At 36.7% G+C, this 16563-nt stretch overlaps 1 protein-coding gene across 1 annotated transcript in view; it reads left to right on the top strand.

Moving 5' to 3' along the window:
- The window catches only part of PDHX (pyruvate dehydrogenase complex component X), a 44039-nt gene that overhangs the window by 8640 nt on the left and 18836 nt on the right, over nucleotides 1–16563 (top strand). Inside the window, exons 2-3 of the mRNA XM_084895513.1 lie at nucleotides 728–808; nucleotides 11158–11258. Of these exons, the coding sequence (XP_084751639.1) occupies nucleotides 728–808; nucleotides 11158–11258 (182 nt within the window). The remainder of the gene's footprint in view (nucleotides 1–727; nucleotides 809–11157; nucleotides 11259–16563) is intronic.

The raw sequence follows: 16563 nt of genomic DNA, 5'->3' as shown, positions 1-16563 counted from the left end.
TCTTGTAAAAAGTGAAAAAAGCTGATATATGTACCTCCAGGTACCCTCCAGGTAGGCAGTTCTTAAAAGAAAATGAGGAAAAGACAAAGGCAAGTATTTACTCGGATCTTTTCCCCCAGTCTGCCTTTTTGTATCCCCAGTTGAATTGTGGTACGGAACACACTCGAGGGTCAATTTAACTAACCACTTAGGTTCACTTGGTCTGGTCCTGCCTGACAAAGCATACCTTTCCTTTCACATATTCCAGCAAGAACATTTGATTCTTGAATAATATAATATTAGAGGAAAATAAAAACACAACCAATTTGTTAAAGTCTAACCTTGATTATTCTGTTATAGGTTATCAGAACTCTAATTTCTTTTAATTATTTGTCTTTTTTGTTGATCATTTTATTTGTAAATACTTTTTACATCAACAAAAGGGGATGGAGAAGATGAAATATAAATCAACTTTTCTATTTTTTAATTTTAGAAACATCTGGCTTAAAAATATGCAGAGCACACTATTAGAAAGGAGTTGAAAATATTCAAAAAAAATTTTTAAAAGTTGAGAATTTCATGTTTCTATACTATTTCTATACTTAGTTTGACCAGTTAGGAGTCTTTTCAACTTTGGAATATTTTCTTCCTCAAATTGAAGTTGATATTAATTTACTTGAACTTTCTATTGATGCCTTGTGAGGTGCATTATGTTTTTGTGGCTAATCTTTCCTTTTTTCACTTTCAGCTGATCCTATTAAGATACTGATGCCATCCCTGTCTCCGACAATGGAAGAAGGGAACATTGTGAAATGGCTGAAAAAGGAAGGTGAGCAAGAACATTATTACTGTCTTGTGTTATTTGATCATTTTTTTAAAAATCAGTTGTATTACTTAGTACATGGTAAATGCAATAAATTGGGTTCCTCTGCTAGTTAAGTTTGTTTAAACAAAATTTTTCCATGTTAGTGTAGCAGAAGTTTTCTGGATTCAGCCTGTAACCTTCCATAAGCAGAGAATGTTAAAAAATATTTTAAGGTGTTTTTTTTCCTCTCAAGTTTTAGTCCTTATACTTAACTTCTAGTTTCAACATCATAAATTTATTTCTAGAATTTGAGAAAGACATGTCATATGATTGAAACAGCCAGTGCTTCAATAGGAAGCACTTCGAGGATTTGGCTCTGCATGGCTGTTGCCATCATTTAAAATAATTATCAGTATCTAAGAAAGTTTCATCTTTCTAAAAAAATTGTAATCACTTGGATTCTATTTTTAAATTTCCTTTTCCTGATAAATTGCAGAGCTTTGGCTATTTCCACGATCAGTATGATAAAGTGTTGGTTTCATTAAATATTGTAGTAATTGAGACAAGAACAGACTTTCAGGGTTATTATAAAAGATTAAATTTTTTCACACTTTGAGAACTGATAGGCCAGTAGATAAGAGGATTCTTTGGACCACATTTATCTCTCAGACTTCTAGCTCACTGGTGATCTGATAGTTATTCACAGCCATGATAATGGAGAGTATGATAAAGAGCCTGGAGACAAATTGTCTCATCAGTCTGTTCTTTTTTCCTTTTGATTTCAGTGTACTATTTTATAAAGGACATTTTCTAGGAGGTTTTTCTTAAAATTCTGTGTCCTGTTAACTGAGGAGAAATGTTTGTTTGCTAATACACTACAAATAATTGAGAGCAATATTAATTCTTGGTTCTCAGTCATTCACTGGCTTCTTTTTTAAGTTCATCACCTTTGTGATTTAATTGAGCATAATTTACTGTAAACATTTATGTATTGTACACATGGGTATGATTGTCTAAGAATGTTTAGTACTTGATATATTTATAATAACTTGATTCAATCATTCTGTATTAAAATTATTTCTATTCTGGCAGCAAACTTTTTACATACCTTTTTCTCTTAATAGCTACGGTATGTGTTTAAAATTTATCTTAAGGTCTTATTAATGTATGATCATCATAATTTAAAACTATGAGTAGATCTTCAAACAGTAAGAGGATTGACATTTTTTTCATGAAAAAGAAGTGTTATATCTGATTATGAATCTGATTTGTTTTGAAGAGAAGGTTAATGTGATAACTTTTAATGGATAGCAGTTCAGTCTTCAAATTTTCTTGAAAATCTGAGACTGTTATTCATACTTACTGTAATAGTCGTGTGTGCGTGTGCACACACACGTGTCTTAAGCCAAGACAGTAGTGTGCCATGAAAAGAATGCTGGTCTAGGGATCAAGGTTTGTATTTTGGGGTTCCCACTCTGCCGTGAAATATCTGGGAATGAGTTGAATTAGATGAGATGTAAGATATATCCCTGGCTTTAGAATTCTCTAATAACAACTTAATTTCATTTTCTTTTCTTTTTTTCAGTCACAAAAACATGCAAATAATATAGCATATAAATTATTCCCATCTTTGTTGCTCTAATGAATATTTGAAAAGTAGTTTTATAATGAGCATTAGAATACTTCATTTCAGTCTGAGGATTAAGTAAAGAATATACATCATAAAATTAGTAGAGAAAATACTTCAAAAGTGCTAGGCAACACGCAACATCTCTTGAAAGGTGAATTGAGCTGTATGTGATTCCACAAGTTGGTTATTTGGGGTGGAAAGTGTGCTTCTGACATTTTCAGTTTAATTAAAAGTCGATTTTGTTAAAATTTTTAAAAAGGAAGAAAATATCCTTGTTGCCCCTGTGGTGAGAGAATATTTGAGTGTATGAAAAACATTGTTTTCTTTCTTGAGAGATTGAAGAGCATGTTCTGAAGCTCTGGCTCGGAGCCAGGCTGAGACAGTTACGTGGAGAACTGAGCCACAAAGACGTGGTGTCTGGCACATACGGAGTGCGCTGCTTCAGTGCTGGTTGCTGCTTCTGCTCTCGGTGTCCTCTCTCTTCCGCCATTTATGTGGGAATTCCTTCTGTCATGGGACTGGGAGTGTTTAGGTGGTGGTGTGGAAGTTGTAAACTATATAATAGTGTGTAAAATTCAGAAGTGAAGCTGTCTTGAAGGAATTTGTCACTGAAGTGTTATCACTAGGTACCACCAGAAGTTGTATGGGTATCTGACATTGGCTGCTAGAAGAGGCTTTGATTTTTTATTAATTTGGGTGTGTTTATACTGTGTTTGTGGTGCTAAAATGGACATTTTTTGAAATGGGTATTTCACAAATATCAAAATTTTTTCAGTATACTTCTATTTTAACACAGCTTTATTGAGGTATAATTTACATGACATGACATTTGCCTATTTTAAGTGCACAACTTAATGACTTTTAGTAAATATATAGTTTTGCCATCATCACCACAATCGTTTTAGAATATTTCCATCATCTCAAAAGATACCTATTGCCTGGTTGCAGTCCCTTTTCCTATATCACTAGACTTAATCCTGAGGAGCTTTTTGTCAGAACATATGTAAATAGAATCTATGTACACTAGTATATAGTCTTTTGTGATTGGCTTCTTCCATTAGCATGATTTTAAGGCTCTTTCATGTTGTAGCAATTCATTTCTTTTGTTAGTTAATAATATTCCATCACTATGCTTTTTTACTCTTGTTAATATTTCTGTTATGTCATTATTTTAGAATTAGTGAGTGGAATTTTCAGTAGAACTTTCAGTGGTGATGGAAATGTTCTTGTCTGCACCGTCCAATACAATAACCACTCACCAACCACATAAGTCAGGTACGTGTAATGAACAGTGCAATCTATAATAATAATCCATAATAATAAAAGCATAATATGCTAATTAGACCGGACAGCCGAACTACCTTTTAGATGTCATTCAGGACGAAGCTGCAATGGCAGGGGCTGAGGCAGAGGTGGTTAGGGGCAATTAGGCAGGCAGACAGGTGAGTGGTTAGGAGCCAGCAGTCCGGACTGTGAGAGGGTGCAGGCTGGACCCCCAACCCCCTTTGCACAAATTTTGTGTACTGGGCCTCTAGTAAAATACAACAGGTCAGGAGAGTGAAGGGAGTTACCCCTTTACCTAGCCATTTTCTTCTCAAACTGTGTCCTTAGCCCTCTAGGCAGAACCTCAGATGGCCTAGGAGCCAGGTTGCCTGGGGACTTGGCCATGCAAATAATATCCTGTGTCTGATGAAATGAAGAGTTGGCAGACTTGCCGGCAGGGGGGGGGTGTGGGGGGGCGCTCCTCTAGCTTCCCACTCTGCTGCAGGCAGTGATTGGGTGGAGCAGGCATTGCTGCTTGTTTGCTTGTACTCTTTACTTTGATTAGGACTTCTTGAAGCAGGTCTAACATTTTTTTACTTAAACTGTCCTATACAATGTCTTACACATAAGAGCAGTTAGTAAATATTTGTTAAATAAATAATTGAGGTATTTTTTTTTTTCTAATCATGGTTGTCATGATGGTTCAGTGTACCACAAAATTATTTTTTTCTTTAATGAACATTAAAATAGGTTTGATTGACTTGGTCTTACGTATATAAAAACTAACACACACACACACACACACACACCCCGCCAATATTACCACAAACATCTTTTTAATCCTCACTCAAGGATGTGGTTTTTTTTAATTATTATTATTGATTTTAGAGAGAGAAACATTGAGGTGAGAGAAAAACATTCATCGATTGCCTCCCATATACACCCCAACCAGAATTGGACCCAAAACCTGGGTATGTACCCCGACCAGAATCAAACCTGTGACTCCTTCAGTGCAAGGGATGATGCTCCAACCAACTGAGCCACACTGGCTAGGGCTACCGCGCACATCTTTTAAATTAAGACTTTTATTCTTGGCAGAATCAAGTTATTTTGTAAAAGCCACAGGATATGTTTCATTAACGACATAAACACCACCACGAACTGTGTTTTCATCAAAACCATACCTCCTACCCAGAATGTTTAAAGAGAACGGGAAGCCTCTCCATACTCCGTTCCTGGGCTCTGGCAGCTTCCCAGGGGGACAAAGGATCAGGATGATGCTGCTGGCTTCGGTGCTGGGGAGCGGCCCCCGGGCTGGCCTCCGCTCTGGCCCCTCCTGGGGCCCGCACTCTCGCTCCGGGCCCGCTCCACCTCGTCTGCACCACGAAGAGTTGGCACAGGGACATGGCAAGGCTGCCATCTCTTTCTGCAACCAGCCAGCCCTCAACATGGCAGCTGAGGAGCCCCTGTCAGTCACCTCACACTGGCCATGATGCTCTGTCCTAGCTTCTCATCTTCTCTCGACTACCAACTTATGGACAGAACCATATCTTATTGTTGTATTTATACCCAGTGCTTAGTATAATGTCTTGTGCATGAATATTTGTGGAATGATCTGTTTGAAATAACAGGGTATGGACTAGGGAGCTAGAATGAGTCTTGGTTACTAATAACATACCTACCATTTTCATCTAAGGATGTTGCCAAGTATTATTTGAAGATGTGTGTGAAGAGTTAACATAACATCTCCAGTTCTGTGATTTTGTTTTTAATATAGCTGCACATTCAAAACTTTTTTGAGAGAGAGATTATGTAACTTGGTCAAGATTACTATAGTAAGTGTCAGAGCTTAGACTCAAACCTGTCTGAGTTGCAAGAGTTCCTTGTAACTACTCTGCCTTGCAGCTTTCCCAATTACAGTGCTAAATTGTGGATCAAGGCTGCACTGAGTATATTTGGAATCTTCCTGGCTCATTATTGGGTCTCAGAATTTTCTTTTGGCATGTACATTATGTTTGATTAATTGATAGATAGAACCTTAGTTTCATAATAAATTAAGAGTACTGTGCTCTTAGGTAATAATAAGATGTTTTAAACTCGACAGTTTGATGTATACCTTCTGAGGAAATGAGGATGTGTGAAATTATTGTTCATTTTTTTCTAAAGTGTTTTAATCTCAAACTCATTATCTGTAAGGTCCTAGCCTGGGGAATTAGGTAGACTATAAAATACTTAGGACCTGTCCTGTTCCTGTTGTGAAGACACCCATAGTTTGGTAGAAAGAGGGAACCTAATTTTTTTTTAAAAGTAATTAATAGTAGCAACATAACATTCTGTAATGCAATTTTTGATTCATTGGAAATAAATTACAACTATAAGAATTCAGGAACAGGAACAAGTCCATTTAGATTGATCTATGGCTGAAGTAGAATTTATGGGTGGTTTTTTTTGTGTGTGTTTTTTAATATATTTTATTGATTTTTTTTACAGAGAGGAAGGGAGAAGGATAGAGAGCTAGAAACATAGATGAGAGAGAAACATCAACCAGCTGCCTCCTGCACACCCCCTACCGCAGATGTGCCCACAACCAATGTACATGCCCTTGACCAGAATTGAACCTGGGACCTTTTAGTCCTCAGACTGATGCTCTATCCACTGAGCCAAACCAGTTTGGGCTATGGGTGGTTCTTAAAGGATGTTTAGAATATGGAATAGATGAGCTCAAGTGATAAAAACATTTTGTCTTTTTCTAGGTGTCTAAAAGAAGTATTTAATTGCTAGGTTGCCTGGTTCAGTTTTTTTTTTCCATGGTTACAGCAGAAACATATAAAGGTGTGATTTTTTCCTTTTGAAGTACAATCTATTTAAACTATTAAAACATCTGTCTTATAAAGAAGTAAGATTATATAATCTTTTGCTGTAGCTTTCTCTGTATTTTTTTTTTTTTTAACTGATTCCTACTTACCAGACCATCCTAATATCTCAGCCCTTTTCAGGTATTGCTAGGAAAATCCTCCAAAGTTCCCTGTTTTCTTTACCCCCAGGCCTTTGGGTATGTCCTGCCTTCTGCCTGGATTAAGGTCCATTTACTTCATTACCTCTCCCTCATCTTTTCAGGCTCAGATTAGATGTCCTTCACCTTCCAAAAATGGAGGTAGATGCCCTTTCTGAATATACCCATAGCATCTAGACTTCACCTAATCTTATTGTAATTTCCAATTAGCTTTACACTAGAAAGTAAATAAGCTTCCTGAGGCCAGAAATCTTAACTCTTCCCCCGCCCCACCTTCAGTTTTGTATCTTGAGTGTGCTAATGCGTTTTCAATAAATATTTGTTCAGTAAAAAAAAAATCTCCTTGGAGTCAGACCAAGCACCTTTTCTTTTAGGGTTTTCACTAAATATTATCTAACAGATAAGTTTGTTTATTTCATTAATGGAGTATATATATTGGTGGTTCTGAACTGTTTTAACTAAGAGGTATTATAACCACCTCTGTGAGAATTTTGGTGTACAATGAAGTAGTTTCTGTACAGTGAACTTTCTTAGTATTTTAGATTTTTCTTCATGTCCTATTGAGTATGCCTATTAATATTGTTGTACAACTGTTTCTTGGTGTGTATGTGAGGGGTGTGTGGTAGGGTTTTGGCTGGTGATTTGGGCTGTGAAAGAATTCACAACTGAGAGAAGAGGTAGTAAGAGAGAGGGAGTTTATTTTACTTTCCCCAGAGGGGAAAGGAAGGGTCAGTGCATTGTTAATCTGTACAAGGCCAAGAAAACAAAGGGCAGCCTCCTTTTTATAAGCTGTGACTATTGCTAAGCAATAAGGAAGGGTGGGGATTTGAGACCTGAAATTGAGCAAATATGGGGGGTGGAAGAGAGGTGGGTGGGTTGTAGTTTGTTTTGTTTGTTATTCAAGAGGCAGCCCCTGCTGATGTCTTGGGAGGTGTCAAATCAGTATTTTTCCAAGCCTATATAACATGCTTGGAGCAAAAATTATGAGGCTTTCCTAAAAGGCTTGTTTGAAGTGCAGTGGGAAGAAAAGTTTATACTAATTATCCCTGTATTATAAAAACAGCAGGGAAAAGGTACAGTGGTGCCTCGCATAAAGAACGCCTCGCACAGCGAACGCTGCACACAACGAACTTCATTTCATGATTCATACAACGAACTTCGTTTCACACAACGAAGTCGCCCGAGCTTCCACGACTGCTTCGCCCGAGCTTCCACGATCGCTGCCGATGTATTGCATCCTTCCGCGCAGGCACTGCAGGCAGTCGTTAGTCACTGCGCTTAACTTAAGCACGTATCGCGGCAATCGTTCTTCATTACGAATTAAATCACGCACGTATCACGGCAGTCGTCCTTTTAAGTTAAACTCAATACACTGTATCCGGATTCAGCTGAAGCAAACAGGATCAACGATCTTTACTCCGATACTCTTGTCCGTTATTTCCGGCAGATGTTGGAGAAAAGAGAAAAACAAACGACTTTGGACAGGTTTTTCATGAAACCATCGGCCAAAAAGCAGAAAATGGATGAAGATGTGCAAGATTCGGTAGACTCTACTTAGTCTGTCTTAAAATTAAAAAAATATGTTTTTTTAAAAAAAAAATTATGTTTTTAGATGTATCTAAATAAAAATAATAACAAAAAATTTATCTTTTTTTATGTCATCTTAGCATATTTTATGCTACAGAACGAATTATTTTTTTTAACATGTATTGTTATGGGAAAACGCGTTTCACATAACGAACTTTTCGCATAACAAACTTACTCCTGGAACGAATTAAGTTCGTTGTGCGAGGCACCACTGTATTTTCAAGAATGTAGCCTTGAAAGTAGATTATCTTGTCTTGCTATTTGAAAAGAGGGGCTGTTTGAATCAGAGGAACTAACAGTTTTCAGGTTTAATTACCAGATACTTCTCATAAATTGTGGAAAGCCATAGCAAAGAAAAAGCAAGCGCGCCCCCCCCCCCCCACTTTTTTTTCCTAATAGATGTATCTGTATGTTGCATATTTCTTTTGTCCCTTATTTTTTTATTTTTGTTTTAGGTCTTGTTTGGTTATAAGCCATATTTACCATATTTTTATTTTTTAAATTTTGATAACCTCTGCTTTTGGTAGGTGGATTTAAGCCATTTATATTTATTACAATTACTGACACATTTGAACGTATTTCTACCTTTTTGTTTTATTCTTTTCTGTTGTTCTTATGTATCTGCCTTCAGTTAGATGTTCGTTTTTATTATTTTCTGTGTTTCCTCAGCTTTTTGAATACTGTAGATATTTCTATTTTTTAAGTTTTTGGTGTACACTATTAAGTTTTTAAGGTAATATTAAATGTTGCCAATAAAGTCTAGATTATTTGATATTTTTTCCTCCTATCTATATCAAAGTTCTTAGCATGCTTTAATGATCATCTGAACATTCCCTTTTTCATCTTATTCTTTTTTAGAGTTTCAGCTTTACACCTTTATAAACACTCAGAAATATTTTAAATTAATAGTTAACATTTTTATCAACTTCTCTGCTAATTGTTTCTTATAGTCCATGGGTTACCTTTGTGAACACTTTTCTTCTTGATGAACTGTAGTTTGTAATAATTCATCAGTACATGATAAATTTTCTTAGCTTTTATATGTCTAAAGAATACTTTTTCTTCATTCTTAAATGATGGTTTGGCCACATGTAAAATTCTAGACAGTTATTTTTCCTCAGCTTTTTGAAGATACTTCTGCATTGTCTTCTGACCTCTATAGCAGCTGCTGAGAAGTGTGCTCTCAGTCTGGCATCTCATTGAGGTAATCTGATTTTTTTCCTCCGAAAGCTTTTATGATTGTGTTTTTATTGATGATAGTATACAATTTCTCTTAAGTGTATCTAATGTGGATTCCAGTTTATACAGACTAATACTTTTTTTTCTGTTTAGCCTTTTCTTTATCAAGTTATTACTTGCCAGAAAGCATAAGCTCAGGTAGAGCAAGATGTAGAATATTTCCAACAAGCTGCAAGGCTCCCTGTGCCCTCTCCCAGTCTATCCACCATAGATAGGCATATTCTAAACTCATTCAGAACGCTTTCATTGTGAGGGTACATGATTCTTCATTTCTGAGAAAATTCTCAGTAGTTATCTTTTCATGTATTGCTTCTCCACCATTCCCTCCAGCCTCTTCCCTTAAACTCCATTAAACAAACATTGCAACCTCAATCTATGTCTAATGCCTCTTCTATTTTTTATCTTGTCTGCCTACATTAAGTTCCAGGTAGTTTCTTAATGCTATCTATAATTGACCAATTCACTTCACTCTGCTCATCCAAAATACACCCCATTGATTGTTTCTTTTTATTTCACTGACTATTTTTCATTTCCAAGATTTCTAATTAGTTTTTTTCATTCTACCTGATATTATTTTATTTCTGTACATTATTATTTTTTCTATCTCTTGTTTTTTGATGGGTCTTCTAAATGAATTGCATCTGAAATGAGTTTCTGTTCTTAGTAGTGATTTTATGGTTTTTCTTTCTTAACATTAAATTTCTTCATATATTTTGGAACTCTGTCTTGCAATTTACTTTTGAGTGGAAGGTTTTGTGTTTTAATGTCTTCCTACCTGTCCCCTACTCTTCCCTTCCTCCGCCCTCCAATCAGGGATTTAGCTATTGATACTAGAGATATTAGCAAGTGTAGTAGCGGAGCCCGAAAGTGGCTTGGCTCTGTTCCTGGTTTTGAGGCAGTGTTTTTGTTCACCCACCTTCCTAGACCCACAGTTCTTAAAGCCACAGTCCTAGTCGGCAGGCGACGATCACCTCTGTTATCAGCCTCCGATTATTATGAGCAGAGGAACCCAGACCCAGTCCTAGCTTTAAGTTGAGAGTCTGATTTGAGCCTCCTGGCTTCAGGAGGCCACTTTTAGTTCCCTTTACTCTAAGAGCAACTACTACACTTTGCCCCAATCTGCTTTTAGATCTAGAAACCAGCCAGTCAGGTCCTGCTCAACATTTTTTAATTTCTCTACTGTTTCTGTTGCACAGAAATGTTTCTTATTTGACCTCATTGTATCTGTGATTATCTCTCTTTTTGCTTAATATGCTTTATTCATTTATACTCTGTAGTGCCAACAGGTTTTCTGAACTCAGCCTACGTTGTGAACCCAGAAGTGCTATTAATTGTAACACTTTTCTCTTCATGGAATAATAGTCAAAGTATACTATAAAGGGAGGAATATGGGATCTGGAATTGATTTGTTCAGAAGAGGATGTGCATTCATTGCTATTCGCTGTATCTTCATATATACTCTTACACACATGCAAACACTCATATATACATGATGAGAATTACTTGTAATTCCACAGCCTAGAAACAAACACTGATATTTTGGTACTTATTACTCATGTTTTTACAAACATATACACACACCAACTCACATACTAAAATGTGTATTTTAAAAAACAAAACAAACCCAGTCTTGTTTTGTAGGGGAAGCTGTGAGTGCCGGAGACGCCTTATGTGAGATAGAGACGGACAAAGCTGTGGTGACCTTAGATGCAAGTGATGATGGCATTTTGGCCAAAATAGTGGTAAGTTTATTTTGATTGTTTACAACAGATGAAGATTTCTTATATTTTAAATTCAGATGTATAAAATATTTTAGTATTAAGGTTTAAGAATAGCCCGTGGTGATCAGACCCCAGAGAACTGTTTCAACCTCAACAGTAGTACTTGGTGTTTGGATTTTCTAGTGAGGTATGAAAAGCATTCTGGCCTGAGGGATGAGAGAAGGCTATTTGAGATGGAATTTGAAGACAAAGAAAGCAATAGGGTAATTCTTAGAAATAGCAATTTCGAAGTTTATAGTTGGTAAAATGAAAAAGAAGGAATGTTTTATTCTTATATCATGAGAATGATAAATCCTATCTTTATTGCTCCCTGGGACCCCCCCAGGACTGCAGGCGTATAAAGCTGCCATCTGCTCAGCTCCTTCCTCTAGACAAGACTATTTTAAGATGTTCTGGGAAGTCTTTTCCATAGGTTTCATAGTCACACTCACTGGCCTAGTCCCATTCTTACTCATTCTCACAATTTAGACATTTTTATAATTTAAAATGCATATTTATATAAAAATGTATGTATAGAATATAATCAAGTTGACAGTCTTTTCTGTTGATAGTATAAGTTCTGTTCCATGAACATTTTTATGGAAAATATGCTGTGGATCCAGCAAGACCAGTCATTTCCTTTAAATCTGTGTGTGTGTGTGTGTGTGTGTGTGTGTGTGTGTGTGTGTGTAAATATGTGTGTGTGTGTGTGTGTGTGTGTGTGTGTGTGTGTGTGTGTATATATATATATATATATATATATATATATATATATATATACACACACACATGCCAAGGGAGTTCAATCGCTCGCTATGACATACACTGACCACTAGGAAGGCCCCAGCTGGCAGCCAGAAAGCTCTGATCAGCCTGATCATTGGCCAGGCCTACCCTACCCGTGCATGAATTTCATGCACCAAGTCTCTAGTTTAAATATATGCAGTTGTTTAACAAAAACATTTTTATAAGAAAGGATTTGTTGAGCCAAATGCTAGCCAGAAAAAGAACCAGGCCCTACAGCTGAAAGTCTGAACCCCCAGCAGCAGTGCTGGATGAAAACAGGACAGCTGTCCTGGAGTTGAAGGACAAACAGTTTGGGGAAGAAGATAGACATTGTTTTGAAAGAATTTGCATTGGCTGTAGATCAAGGCGGTTGGGGGTGGTCAAGAAGCACCAGTTCTGTGCTAAATACATAGTGTTTGTTCCTGTGGATTGGTTGTCGGTCACAGTCCAGAAAGTTCTAGCGTAAGCAAGAAGCGGAGGCACTGCTGGTGGGCTACTTGGCTATTCTCTTTAAATAATCCTGGAGATAGTCACCTTGAAGTTAAATCAGCTTCAGTGCACACTCGGGAATGTAAGCAGTCTTTTGTTGGTTCTGCCTGGCAGTAACCTCTCCTGTCTCTTCCTTCCACCCTCAGGCCTACTGTAATTTAATTTAGGACACTAGAATTTTCTCCTCATCAGAATCATTTTGAGAGCTCTTCTCTGGGCAATCTCTTCTTTATAACTAATATAAAATATGGAACTACATCCTGGGTACTCTAGTGGCTTCACTAGAGGTTGAAGTTGATATAGCCCTCCAAACAAAACGTCTAGCAATAGAAGAGAGCTCTCTTAAACAACAGAAGAAGCCATTGTAGCCATTAAAATTTGTTTCTAAAAACCAACGTGATTTCTTTACATATTATACATTAGTAAATACTAAAAAATGTTTGGAAAAATGGTTTTTAAATATATGTTGACATTGATTACAATCTTGTGGACTACAAGGAAAAACATAAATATAGAAAAGAATAAAATGTTATAAAAATGTTATGTGTTTGTCTTTGGGGAGGGAACCAAGTGATCTTCCTTCCCCATTTTTGCTATATTTTCCAAATTTTATGTAATAAGCATATTAGTTTTTAAACAGAATATCAGAGTATATGTGAAAAGTAAGTAAATTAAAATGCTTAAAGCCTGACTAGGTAGGGTTACTATAATGGTGCATGTTTGTTTCTTCTCTTCCAGAACATCTAATAGACAGCAGGTGTAGCAACTAAAATTGCAGGCTCTGGGGTCTCAGTACTGCCTGATTCATATAGCTAATGAGTTGGCCAGTTATTCATGACGTAATGATTGGCAAATCCTGTGACTTCTCTCTGCCTTTTCTTCATAATAAAGTGGAGATAAAGCCAAAACCAGTTTGGCTCAATGAATAGAGCGTTGGCTTGGGGACTGAAAGGTCCCGGGTTCGATTCCGGTCAAGGGCATGTACCTTGGTTGCGGGCATATCCCCAGTAGGGGGTGTGCAAGAGGCAGCTGATCGATGACTCTCTCTCATCGATGTTTCTAACTCTCTATCTCTCTCCCTTCCTCTCTGTACAAAATCAATAAAAAAATATATTTTAAAAAAAATAAAAATAAAGTGGAGATAAAAATACCCATGTCATGGGGGTGCTGGTAGAGATTGAGAGAAGATGTATGCACTCATCACAAGACCTATCACCCACCAAGTGCCAAAAATGTTGTTATTCCCATCAATATTATAATTACCAGCACTCACTCGGCTCTGGGTGACCATTAGATCCCATGCTCTCTGCAAGGTTGTCCAATAAATTGTAATGTTTGTTTGTGACTAGACGATAAGTATCCATTCATGCCTCTCTGTTTGATTTGTACAGGTAAGCTGTGCTTCTATTGGTAGTAGTCCTTTGTTACATGTGTTTTTAATTCCGAAACTCCAGTTCAGTTCTGCTTTGAGCATGGATATATCTTCTTTTGTATATTCTGTCCACAGACCACACTTTGAAATGTTACACTCTCATTAGACGGAGATCTTGACACAGTTTTCATTTATGTTTCTTATTTTTTTGTTCCTTTCCCTTTTTTCTAGTTGCTTACATTTTATTTTTTTATAATCTAATTTGACAAACTTCCTTTATTTGTCATCTACAATATTAATAGCCATGTAAAACACATGGTTGAAAATGCTTCCTTGGAGGAAATATGAGCAGAAGGCTAAAGTTTCTTTACCTTTATAACTAAATATAAATATATGATGTAGCAGCTAAGATTGTAGGCTTTGAAAATATAAATATTCATATAAAAATAGTTTTTTGACTAATTTATGCAAAGGATTTGAAAACAAAAAAGGTTGTTTGAATTTCCATATGTAATAAATCCAGCTACATTTTATCCTGTGTGCTTTTTGCAAGCTGGGTTCAAGATTGTCTGGGTTATTGGCTGTGAAAGTCTCCCAGAATTGATAGCATTTTTCAGTAAGCTGCTTTGCAGTGCATTTCACATTGCTAACAATGAATGCCACAGGCCAGGAGTGGCTGTTCATCTGGCCCCCTAATGCTCTGGAAAGCAATGGGGGGTATGATTGATAGCAGCTTTCGGGGCACAAATAGCTATTTTCTTGCCAAAGAAAAGATTGTATGTATATTTTAGGACTTTATGGCTTTATTATTTCACATGCTTTTTTAATAGAAATGGGAGTATATTAATGTACAACATATATACACTTTTATAGGGGAAAATAGTGAAAAAATGAGGTGGTATATGCTGCAGTTTACCTTGTCTTGTCCTTGATTTGTTTTCAGCCTCAGTGTTTCTTAGTTATCTTCCTTTTAAACTCAAGTTCGTTGGCATATAAGTCAATCTGTATATATTAAAGAATAAAAACAACTGAAAGCTGTATAATGGTTAACATGGAAATTCTTTACTAGGTTTTCAAACCCATTAGGCCAGTCAGGTTACTTAGCTCATCTCCACTAACCACTGCAGTTAGTACTCAGTATTCACTTAGCAGTTCTGGAGTGTTCTACTTCTAAACTTAAAAAAATATTTAAATAATTGTTTAACTTACTGATTATTTTTTAAATATCAGAATCAAAGCACTGTATTTATTAGAACTTAAATGGAATGAACCCCTTTACACAGAAGTTATTGTGTCTCTTGAATTCACCTCCTATCCTTTGGTACATAGATGAGGGTAGGCTGTTCTGAGCACATTTGCAGGTTTATGTCAGACTATGGAGATGTCTCTGGTAAAGAGGCCCTTACAAGAGGTTCATGGCTTGGGACAGAATTCAGCCTCTGAGTATTGTGGAAAAATAGATTGTCAAAAGCCTTCTTCAGTTCTTCCAGCCTCTGCCAAGGGACAATCCTCTGAAGTCCAGTCTTTATCCGTGTTGAGTATATTTTTTGTTTTAAAAATCACTAACCAGCCTTAGCTGATTTTGCTCAGTGGTAGAGCATTGACCTGAAGACTAAAGGGTCCCAAGTTCGATTCCAGTCAAGGACACATGCCCCATTTGTGGGCTTGATACCCAGTTTGAGGCATGCAGGAGGCAGCTGATCAATGATTCTCTCTCATCATTGATGTTTCTATCTCTGTCCCTCTATCTTTCCTCTCTGAAATCAATAAAAATATATTTTTAAGAATAATAATAAAATAAAAAACTTGAAAATACGAACACCCTAGTAGTAACAATAATAACATCTTGTATAGTTATGTAGTGGTTACTAGATTTCTGGCACTGTTTTGTATCTTATATCGAACTCATTTATTCCTCATGACAACTCTGAGTAGTTACTATTATTTCCATTACAGATGAAGAAACGGTCAGGGTGAGACGGCTTTCTAAGGTCACCTAACTAGCAAGTAGCAGAGCCAGTATGAAAACTGAGCAAGTCTCTAAAAGACTGGAAGGGAAGGCTTGTACATTAAATGACAGATTCCAGATCCAATATTTCACTATTAATCAGCAGCTTTCTCAGGGCTAACTATAAAAACCCTACACTTCACATTAGGAGATCAGTGGCACAAGAGTAGGGAGAATTTTATCCAGTAAGCAGGTGCCTGGAAAAGAACTGACCGAGTGAAGTGTTCTGGAACTCCAATCGCTCTGGTGGAGTGGAGCCGTCCCAGTGCTAACAGTGACAAAGGCCACCTTGTTTGGTTTCTAAACACTTTGGAGAGAGCATTATTTACTCTTCTTTTACCGAGACTGTGCCAGTTTTAAACATTTGCCAACATAAGCACACTAGTCTACAGGAAGCTAGCACACTTCTAAAAGTCCTCTTATTTCTCAGGGAATAAAGAAAGCCAGAGAAAATGATCTGAACTTCACTTAGTGATTTCAGTGACTTTAAATGGAACGAACTCTAATAGATATTATTTTAACTTCTGTTATATATTCAAGTTGTGTGGTAGCATACACTTCTCCGGTATATTTGGGTATTATGCTTCATGGTGTCATTTTTTTAATGGGAAGAAAAAAAATGTGAGTAGTTA

Source organism: Pipistrellus hanaki (genome assembly GCF_964339955.1).
Source record: "Pipistrellus hanaki genome assembly, chromosome: 9".
NCBI lineage: Eukaryota > Metazoa > Chordata > Mammalia > Chiroptera > Vespertilionidae > Pipistrellus > Pipistrellus hanaki.
Note: the sequence above shows the minus strand (reverse complement) of the source record. Positions and strands in the feature narration are given on the sequence as shown.